Below are 11,573 nucleotides of genomic sequence, written 5' to 3'. Positions count from 1 at the left end.
CTAGAGCTCCATATCTACCTGCAAGAATACCCCTCCAAAGACATCGTTCCCATGTAAGCAACCTCCATATGCACTTCTCCAAAAAGAAAAGATTAACCAACTAGAGGTCCCTGACTCCAAGCCTCCATATATTCTTTGGCTTACACACATCATTTCATTTAATCCAAGATATCTTTAAGGCACCACTCACCCCACCCAAAAAACTCTTTCTTTGTAATCTAACAAGTTTCTTCTAAACCTTTACATGCATCTTCAAAAAAGACAAGAAGACGGTAGGGATAACATTAAGTAGATATTTAAGAAGAACCACTCTACCACCCAAAATTATCCCTCATTCGCAAGCCAAGGTACGTAAAAGAAGCGTATCAATCTCACAATAAAGGAAATCATGAAATCTCTTGCTGAGGAAAGAAAGACTGGATCCACATTAACCCTTATAAGACTACTCTCAAAGAAATTGACTAAAAATCTGAAACCAACTCAAAACCTCTAAGAATTGTCTTAATACTCTACAAATTCTCTAGAGTATGGTCAACCACTAGGAAGGTATCATCAACATAGTGAAGATGAGCCACCAACATCCAAGGTATGTCCACCTTGAACCAAAAATAAAGACCAATCTCCTCAGCCGAAACAACTAAACCAATTAACCATTTAACCATAAATAGGAAAATGAATGGAGCTAGAGGACCCTCTTATTTCAAATCCTTTTGGATGTTGATCTCTTGAGTTGGACACTCATTTACCAACACCACAAGATTACCAATAAACACACAAACTCTCATCCAACACCTCCACTTCTCACTAAACGAATCTGATAAGCATATACTCCAGAAAGCTCCAACTAACTAAATCATAAGCTTTCTTTAAAATTCACCTTAAGAACGAAACTAACTCTCTTAAATCTATTGGTCAAATTAATCACCTCATTCACAACAACGTTGTATGAACCAACCTTACCATACATGTTTAGTTACTTTTATTTAGTTATTCAAATGATTCTCCATCCACAAACTATCCACAACTCTGACATTATTTATTTATTTTTAAGATCTAAATCACTTAATAGAGTTGTCTCTCTTAGAAGATAAATTTTCATATGCATGACACACGAGTTGAACCACATGCCTAAGATTCCTAACTTGCTTATTACTCATGAAACCACTCGTTTGGTATTCATTTAACAACCAAATAATTGATAATAAATTTGACTTAAAAATGAATCGTTTGAAAAAATCCAAAGTTCAAATTTTGACTTAAACAATAACATAATTTGTAGCTACAATTATGAATTAAGAAAATCAAATAGTTACTTGACTATGATTATAGCATATTAGTGATTCCACTAAAATCACAAGTATTAACTATAACTAATTTTGTCGCATATTTAAAAATAGCTAGATACCTCACGTTTTGATATAGTGGCCGACCCCCAACGTGAATGATCCTTATCCATCACATGCTATTTTGCCTTTAAATATAGAAAAAGTTTTATGCACACAAAACATGTGATTGAATTGAGTATGGAATGGAAAATAGCTAGATGATGTAAGAAAGAAACTCTTTTTTCTTTTGAAGATACAAAGAAATAGGTATGCAGTTAAAAAGTCACAAGTAATTGTCCTCATTTCCATTATGAGATACAACACAACACAGGACAAGTCTCAAGTGACCCTCTCATCCCTTTGTCTAAATATGTATTGCTAACTAAAGTTGAAATTCGGTACACTATCAATGCTACTACTATATCTTCTCATTGGCCTAACTTTGTGCTCACAAAATGACAACCCTTTCAATTACATCTCTAACTTTAATAATAGTAAATAATAATTTCTACCAAAAATAATATCATATATGTTTTGGTATGACGACCAGTTAGTTCAAGATCTAATCTTTGATTGATGCGTATAAAAAAATATTTTCAAAACAACTATTTAATAGATTTTAATTATTTTAAGAGATTAATACATGTACTTATGCGCCTTGATATATTTAATTCGCAATAACAAAAAATATGTAGTTATAATAATAATAATAATAAATAATAATAATAATAATAATAATAATAATAATAATAATAATAATAATAATAATAACTTTAAGGGGTATTGAAATTATAAATTGACTAGTTATCGATTTTAAAATCGGTTTAAGACTGATTTGAAGTATTTAGTTATATTTCTTTTCCTAATGATCAATAAATTAATAAGGGTATATTATGTGAAGAAAGTAACTACATATGGATTGTTTAACATATAGATATATAGTATGTGGATTTTAAAAGGCCATGTGAAGACTTAAACTATACACTCATCCCCAATAAAATTAGGTTTACGTCGGGGTCCAATATGTTGCATGGCCATGCACTAAAGTAGGTAATAAGAAAAAGTTGAGTTGAGTTTTTGCCAAAAATAGCCAATGTGTTTTATTTCACAACCACGTGTCAACTTACTAGTGGTTTAAGTTAGGCAGTGTATTGGCAATTTCGTTTTCCAAATTTTGAATGCAAGTTGATGCCATACTTGCATGGTTGTCTTTCCATTTATATTCTTATAAAGATAAATTTGATACTATATACCATTTACAATAATATTTCATCATCGATCATTCACATTCTTGCATAACTTTACCTAATCTATAAGTTTGAGATTATAAGAGAAAAGTAACTAACTTATAATGATTAAATATATATAAGTTTTGACTATTTTACTTTTGTACAAATTTCTTATTCTAACTAATTATAAGTCTTTATATAGTATAGAATGTACGAAAATAAATCTATATACTTTATAGCTTATGTAAGGACAATTATAATCATTAGCATGAGATTGAGTCAGAGATTTAAAAATATTAAATTATAAGCTACTTATATATGTATATATATGATTTTAGACAAAAGTGAGTTTGAGATAATAATATAGGATTTTACTAAAATAATAGCATGCTTGTGTTTCAAAGTTTGCGGTTTCTCAAACATATATCTCACATCACCTACTAACTCATTTACTATATATTGAAAATAAATTAAAATAAAGCATGCAAATATATACTTATAAAAGTATATATTTATATATATGCACCTATATTACAATCCATAACTAATTTAGTTCATAATTAACACCAAACTCAAATTAAACTACTACTTATATATAAACATATACCTAATGATATATTTGTTATTAAGCTAGATATATAGTATTCTAGCTTATAAGTGGCACATATTTGCACTTATGAAAATATATATTATTATATTTATTTATATATTAATTATTTAGAGATATGATTTAATTAATTAACCATTGATTAATTTAATCTCCATTGAGTAATTGCATTGACCAGATATCCTCCATGCTCCAATAATTGTTGTTATTGTTGTCATTGGCACAACAATTTGAGTTTTGATGATGATCATTATTGATAGTTGGAAATTGAGTTGGAAATGGCTCCAAAGTTCCTTGATATGAAGTTGGAGAATAAGTTTCCATTGGCTCTACCAAATTAGAAACTTGGCTACTACTTGGTTGATGAGGATGATGATGGTGATGATCATTTATCTCTAAACTCATTTTTTGCTGAAAATTTTGTTGATTAGGGTTATCAACTTGCTTAATGTGCTTTTGTATCCTAGTCCTCCAAAAATTCTTAATCTCATTGTCAGTTCTTCCTGGAAGATGCTTTGCAATTTTGGACCACCTACAATGGTTAAATTATTTTTGTATAAAAAGACAATGACATATAACTGAAAAAGTAATGCTCTTGTTTGCCTATATATACATTAAGATTTTTCACTTTGGATCAACCTAGGTTTCACACATTATCAACTACAATTAATTAACTAGTTTTAAGAAATTTTTCACATTTGTTATATCATAATTAGTGACATCGAAGTTCGAAATTCAATTATATATTCATATAAAAAATATATAAAGTACACAATGCAATTTAGAGAAGAGAAACACTGAAATTCCTCTCAAAATTTTGTGATGGAAAATTAGAGATTTTATTTTTTGTTTTTGTCAATAATTTGTGTCCTTAATTCATGGTTACTATAACTATGGTTTAAAACATTGTATAAAATGCTAAGTTTATGAAGTATATAGAAGAAGGTAAGAAAATGAATGCAAGTCAATTAAAATGAACATGGTATGTTGGAAACCATATGAAAAATGAGAATAGTAGGATATAGAAAAATGTGCATGTGTGAAAAAGAGAAAAGGATTGAAATATATATAACAAGTTTCTTGAAAAAGAAAGGCATAAAGTTGATATTAATTAAAAGCTGTCAAATGGTGTCACATTTTATTGATAAGTAAAAAGTAGCAACAAAAATATTAAATATGCATCATGTGTCCAAGTAAGACCATGTTCTTTGGTTGAGAATAAAAGTGATATGCATGTTACACTTCACATATAAAAAGACTATTGTTATAAGATCTTGAAGATCCCTTTGATGATACAATGGAAAATATTTATGCTCCAAGATCATCAAAATCACTTACATTCCTCAGGTAGTAGAAATCAAACATTTTCAAACATCTCTCTCTCTCTTTCTTTCTCATATACATTCATCTTCATAAAATAGTTTTCTATTGATTTTTTTTTTCAAATATATAATTTTTCTTCTTTTTCTTTTATGACACTATCTTAACTTCAATTCATTTCTAGCTCTTTGTTCAAAAAATGACACGTGTAAAAATTACCTAGAATATTTCATTATCTCTAGGTATAGTTATAAAAGCTAGCAACTTTATATACTATATGTAAATAAAGGTAATATTTGAATAAAAATAATTATTTTGTGTATTTACTATTTTATTTACCTTGTTAGTGTTTTGTACTTGTTTTCTTGGTTGGGTTGGAAGATTGAGAAGGTACAATAGATAGGGTGTGAAGCTATAGCTATAGTTTAATTATGTGTGCATTAAAATTTAAAATTGCATTCTTGAAATTTACATGACAATATTTGTTTGAATTTTATTTTTACTAAATTTTTTGAAATTTCTTTGTCATGTGACTAGAGTGCTATTTTAATATGCCCCACTTATCATGAGCTCAACCTAAAATAGAAGCCATGAACTTGTCCAAAGCTATTTGGTTCTCAATTATTATTATAGATAGCATATTGTAAATTGAATGGCTATATAGGAAAATGAATGGCATCATTATCATATATATGCTATAAAATAATTATTATTGAGGCACACACCATCTATTCTAGTTATTTTATTTACTTAAGTAACTATTTTTATAAACTATTTTTTTTTAATTTAAAACTTGGATCTTCTTTAACAAAAAAAATTCTCCATTGTCTATGATATTTTAGAATTTCTATTCTACTTTTATTTTTCTTCTTCTAGATATTTTTTTTTGTAGGAGAGAGCTTGAGGTAAAATAATAAAATTATTTTACCTTATTTGAATCCTATGTTGTGAGAATTATCTCGAGTTCTCTCCATCCTCTCCATCACTATTTCATTATTATCTCACTCAACTCATATTCTCCCTAGTTTATAAAAAAATCTCATATCTTTCTTTCTCTCACTCTTGTCTTTTATTGAAAAAATGTAAAAGAAGTTCTCTCAAATTTTCTTCATTCTCTAGATCTCTCTTCTTATTTATTTTTTCATCTCATCCTCATTTACTCTATTATTCTTACCTCTTTTCCTTTCACTATTTTCTTTTACTATTGAGAGGTAATAGAGATCTTGAGATTTTTTTTACTTTTTACAAAACATCTAAATCATGTACATATGACTTTTCACCATCATCTCCATCACTATCTATCTTTCAATAGAAGTCTTGATATATTTTCAATAGAGGTCTCTCCATCACCTTCTACAAAGTGAAGATCAATATTATGAACATGTAGCCTCCTTCTACAACATCTCTATGTCTATTTCTCTCTTAGATTCATATTCTCTCGTTCTCTCTTTTTTATGCAAAGGATGTAGAGGCAGCACATAAGGATACAAATTGCTACAAGTTTATTAACATTTTATCGTCATGCTTTTTATTAAAATATTAAAAAAAAACATGAGTTTGAATTTCTACCTTTATTTTAAAAAAATTATTGTTAATTTTAATTTAAACATTTTTTTTCATAATAAAATAAACTATTATTATTAAGAGATCACTTAAAATTTTTTTTGAATTTTTTAATGACAAAAAATATATATTAAAAAACTTTTTTATTGAGAATGAAACCTAGTACAACTCGATCCAATTGTAACCCTAGAATGTTTAAAAAAAACTCATCCTTACTCCATCTTTCACATAGATAACATAGATGCTTAGAAGTTTAAAATTTAAAATTTAAAAATAATTTAAAGAAAAGAAAGAAAAGATTTACACTCAATAAAATATTTTTTTTTCAAAAGAATGGTATGACAATTATATATAAAAAAAGAAGAAAATATATAACATTGATGTACTTCTTTATTCCTTAAGATCTAGTGAGATCAAAATCTACAAAACCTTCCATGCATATGTTTTATAGCTATATCTTCATTGTAGGAAAACAAGTGAGGGAGAGAGATAGGGATGGAGAGAGAGGATGGGAGAGGGAGGGGGAGAGATAGGGAGAGGAAGATAGAATTGAGAAAAAAGGAAAACATATAACATGTACCTTTGAAGGAAAACTCTCCAACTCTCCCATATGGATATAAAACCATAAAACAAATCATTTTGAAGCCTTTTGAAAACAAAGAAACTGATTTTGTACGCATAAGCAATATTTTCAACCATATGTTTTACAATCACCCATGTGTTGAAGTCTTCTTCTTGGCTTGATTTCTCTCAAGCACAAAGTTCTGTCCCTTAGTCTTCCATGGGCATACTTTTTATTGAATGGCCTTCCATGAACATTTCTCATGGTGTGCTTACTTATATAAGGAGAGAGAGCCAATTATTTCTTTCATCTTTTGCAAGACAAAGATTAATGGTTAAAATTAAATTTAAACTAGTAATAATTTAAAATTATATCATTTATTTATAAATAAAAACCTAAGATCTATGATCAAAAGTTATAGATAGAACATGCACCATATATTTTTAATAAATAAATAAATAAATTATAATAAGATAATCATATAAATACTCACCTATTTCCCCACTTTGAATGAAGTTCCATGATCAAAAGTTGTTCCTCAGGTGTAATATTTCCTCTTCTAACATCGGGACGAAGATAGTTTAACCATCGAAGCCTGCAACTCTTTCCCGTGCGTTTAAGACCTAGAAGAAAAAATATCAAATTATTATTACTTATTTTTTTGGAATATATACCCAAGTTGATAATTTAATATCACCTTAGCCATCACTAAATTCATTTTTTACGAAATTAAAAGAAGAAATAATATTGCCCTAGCTAGGGTTTGCGGAGAAAACTAGAGAAATAATGAAAATAATAGAAAGAATACTCAACATTTAATTAATATATAATTTAAAATAAGATTATTTAATTTAAAAAATTACCAGCAGCTTTGGCTAAGGAATTCCAAACACCTTCACCATGATTTGCAATATAATTGATCAAAATCAAGTCTTCTTCCATGGTCCATGGCCCTTTTCTCACTTCAGGATCTTGAGATGAGTTGCAGGGTTTTTTGTCCATTATTTTTGCATGTATATGAGTGAGAATATAAGAGAGGAAGATAGATAGAGAGAAAGAGTGTGTGTGTGTGAGTGAAAGGTGAAGTAGAGAGATGGAAATCATAATGGGTGTTGGAGGGTTTAAATAGAAGGAGAATTATGTGATGTGTTACTTGTAATAAAGTACTTCTGTTAGTGATATCAAAAGGTTTTTCACGTACCTAACTATGTTAATCATATTAGTAACATCCATGCATACATGAATAAAAAACTAATATGTATTTGCATGAAACATTATTATAATTTTTTTTGTTTCTTGAGTAAAATATATTTTACAAATTAATATTGTCCTCCTTAATCATGAAGGCACATGCATATGATCAGAAGTATATATAGTTTTTACATATAATGTAATTAATTTTGTTAACTAGCGGAAAGATGTGCATCGACGTGTCTATCTATCCTTTTTTTTTAATGTGTTAATTTTATAATATTTTTGTTATTTAATATTGTAGGCTTTTAAATTTATATTTTGAAAAACAAATCGCATTGCTAGGGTAGATTTTATAAGGAAAATTGTGTGACTTAAAATAAGTAGTTAACTTTCGATTGTTAAAGATAAAATTTTCAAAATAACACATCTCTCCATTTTTTGGATGATTTTTTTTGTGGATCCGGTTTTTTCTCTCTCATGTGATATGTTTAAAGAGATGTTTGTGGCGGTAAATCAGGAGTTTGATATCTCTTCACTTGATCAAAGTGGTGATCTTTCTTTGGTTGATCGAAAGCTTGATTTCTCGCTAACCTCTCATCCATCAATTGTGGGCTTATCTTCTCCATCGTCTTTAGTTCATAATATGGCGATTGTAGGTGCATTGGAACGACGTTAGACTCTCCAACTGTATTAGCTCTAGAGCACCCGTCTACTAGACTATTCACTACACTGTTGGATTCAAGTACAGTTAGTCCTCTAACTTCTATTGGTTTTTGCAAGCAGAATAATGTTCCTTGATCTATTTCTAAGGAAGGCTTGAGCTCCCAAGGGCTTAACTTGTCTATTAGCTTGGATTGTGCTCCTCTTTCATGTGTTTCAAGTCACTTATGGCATATTCATATATCTTCTAAGATTTTGGAATATTTAGATAGTAAGAAAGCGGCTAAGGTGTTAAAAATTACCAAGTAATTGTGTTGTACTTTTTTACCCAATGATAAGGTCGAGGTTGAGAAATTAGTGGGTCTAGAAAAGAGAGATAGACAATTGATATCTCCTAGATTAGTTAGGAGTTATGTTTGATGCTGATTGGGTCTCTTAATATTCGTGGTTTGTGGAGTAGAAGAAAAATAAGGTGAAAGATCTCATTGTATATAAGTGATTGGAATTCCTAGAGATTCATGAGACTAAACTAGGTGAGGTTTTTTATTCTTCTGTCCATGCTCTTTAGGGGAATCTTTCTATGATTGGAATTTTCCACTGTCTTTGGGTAGTAGTGGTGGCCTCCTTTCTACTAGGTTTAGCTCAAAGAGGTCATCTCTTATTTCCTTTGTTGGTCATGGGTACCTATGTGTTTGTCTTGATCGGGGGATGCCTAAGACCATTTATTTCAGGATTAATATCTACTTCAAGTGTATCCCAATAGAGAAGAAGCCTTTGTGACTGACCTTCTATTGAGGATGGATAATCTTGGTGGAGAGGTGTGGTGTGTCTTGGGGGATTTTAATTTTTTTCTCTTTGTTTGAAAGAATTTGAGGGGATAAGTTAGTCCGTTTAGATGATAATGTTGGTTGTGTTTAACTCAGCAACTTCATCTCTGAGATAGACTTGCTGAATCTTCCTCTTTGGGGTAGGAGCTTTACTTGGTATCATCCTTTTGGTGGGCAACTAGTCATCTCGATAGGATTCTCATATCAGATGATTAGTGGGATTTGTGGGGGACGAGATCTCAATGGGATTTGCCTAGAGATGTGTCTTATAATCCTTTGATCATTCTCAGATACTCCAACCAATTATGGGGCCCCAAGTCATTTCGATTTAACAATCATTGGCTTTCTCATCCACGAATCCCTGAGGCGGTTCTTAATAGTTGGTATAGTTTCCAATTTTTTGGTTGGAAAGTTTTTGTCCTAAAAGAGAAACTAAAAGCTCTCAAAGGTGTTTTGATATCTTAGAACCATCAATTTTTTGGTACCTTGATTCCCATATTACTTCCTTAATGGATGAGGTGAGCTCTTTGGATGCGAGAGTTTAGTAGGGTGGTCTTTCGGTGAGGGATATTGGGTGAGAATATGGGTAAGAAATAATCTATAAAGGGTGAGTAGACCTCCAAGAAAAAATTTGTTGCTTTAAAATTGTTTGAAAATATTTTTAATTAGAGTTTCAAAACAAAATTGATTTTGCACGGTGGAAGTAAATTTTAGTGTAAAATAGATTATGCTTATAGATTGAAATTGGTATGCAACAACTTAAACAGTTCACAGTACACTAAAGATGAAAATCTTAAATTCAAGCAAATGAACAAACAAATGAATATATTAAATGCTTGTTAAAATTACACGAGATGTGTGATTTCAACAATATCAATAATTGAATAGATTCTACAACCACAATTTTCAGTTTAATCCACAACCCGACAAAGTTGAATTTCCAATTCTAATAAAACCTGATTTGTTACAATAAATCGCTAGCAGTAGATATCCTAATGGCATGCATTTTCTATAAAGAAATAAATAACAATCTAATCATACAATTAACTATGAAAATTAAAAAGGAGAAAGAGAGAGAGAGAGAGAGAGAGAGAGAGAAGAGAATATACCAGGATTTATACTAGTTTGGCGCATCGCTTTGCGCCTACTCTAGTCTTAAATGGATGTCCATTGAAATTTTGTTAGACTTCCACTATGATTTGTGATAAAAATTACAAGAGTTAGTAAAATCACAATATTCAAAAGTAACGTTGAAAATAGAAAGAAAAAAAACTACTTATGGATCTTTGACTTGAACACAGTCTACAAACTGAACTTTATGCAAAATCTTCACGTGAAATCACTTCTTGAATCTTTCAGTCCCAACAACCTACTCATAAGTCTTCGTTCTACGATAATCTTTACTTGATCCCACTAGTATCTTGTGTGTTGGTTTGTCCGAAGATTGAGAAGAACTCATACCTTGTCTATAGGTTTCCACGTAACACTATGAAGGTGAGAAAAATACACAAGATGGGGGATTGAAATATGTATGGCCAAAAATAGAATTCACTTTGAACCAGCAATTTCAGATTCTGAGCAAAGTTCAGAGTCTAATATCAGAACCAAACACAACAGCGGAAATAAAAAGTTCAAAGGTAAATGCAAGTAACACACAAAGATTATCATGTTTCCTCTCCTCAACTGAGAGTAGTCCAGTTCCCTTGCCTATACAAGAGCTTTTCACTATATCAAACAAGTTACAAATTGCTCAAGTACACTTTCAAGAGACTCCAATGCGCAACCAAACTAGAAAGATACTTTTGCTCAAGTCCTCAGATAATAGACTTCATTGCTCAATCAACCTACAAAGAGACTTTTTTGCTCAAGTCCTCAAAGAAGAGACTTCCTTGCTCAAGAACGCAGGGAAGAGACTTTCTCTACTTTAAACAAAAGTTTAGTAGAAAATATAACTATTATACTTTGATACACAATCATGAGTATAACAGTTATGCACAATCACAAAGGTTTTATAACCTCTTAAGATTTATAAGATAAAATAAGATAATAAATCTTAATATCTTTAGCCAATAACAGTCACAAGAAATAAAAGCTCAGAGTTATGCTTAAGATCTTTCAAATGCGTTGTGATGTTGTAACCTTCCTTGGAGTCTTCAGCTTCCTTTTATAGAGACTGAGAAAGAGTTGTATGAGGGTTTAAACATAACGAGCAAACTTAGTGAAGAAGTATGCCAAGAAATACGTTGGAGCCTAACATCTGGTCTGAAACTTTATTAACTGAATAAT

The 11,573-nt window shown here is 30.1% G+C and overlaps 1 protein-coding gene across 1 annotated transcript; it reads right to left on the bottom strand.

Moving 5' to 3' along the window:
* Positions 1-3,224: 3,224 nt before the first annotated feature.
* LOC127115479 (MYB-like transcription factor EOBII) lies at positions 3,225-7,680 on the bottom strand. Its single transcript, XM_051047017.1, has 3 exons — positions 7,470-7,680; positions 7,100-7,229; positions 3,225-3,693 (listed from the first exon to the last, which is right to left on the bottom strand). Exons 1-3 carry the CDS (start codon positions 7,606-7,608, stop codon positions 3,309-3,311), a joined length of 654 nt encoding a protein of 217 aa, XP_050902974.1. The 5' UTR covers positions 7,609-7,680; the 3' UTR covers positions 3,225-3,308.
* Between the last annotated feature and the right edge of the window lie 3,893 nt (positions 7,681-11,573).

This window comes from Lathyrus oleraceus, chromosome 1 (assembly GCF_024323335.1).
Source record: "Lathyrus oleraceus cultivar Zhongwan6 chromosome 1, CAAS_Psat_ZW6_1.0, whole genome shotgun sequence".
Taxonomy (NCBI): domain Eukaryota; kingdom Viridiplantae; phylum Streptophyta; class Magnoliopsida; order Fabales; family Fabaceae; genus Lathyrus; species Lathyrus oleraceus.
Note: the sequence above shows the minus strand (reverse complement) of the source record. Positions and strands in the feature narration are given on the sequence as shown.

What these genes read in the sequence shown, in the direction of transcription:
- LOC127115479 (XM_051047017.1), bottom strand. Translation starts at nt 7,608, where the DNA reads ATGGACAAAAAACCCTGCAACTCATCTCAAGATCCTGAAGTGAGAAAA. An exon ending in TTCCTTAGCCAAAGCTGCTG is followed by an intron (nt 7,230 to 7,469) that starts GTAATTTTTTAA and finishes TTTTTCTTCTAG; the next exon opens with GTCTTAAACGCACGGGAAAG. An exon ending in CATTCAAAGTGGGGAAATAG is followed by an intron (nt 3,694 to 7,099) that starts GTGAGTATTTAT and finishes TAACCATTGTAG; the next exon opens with GTGGTCCAAAATTGCAAAGC.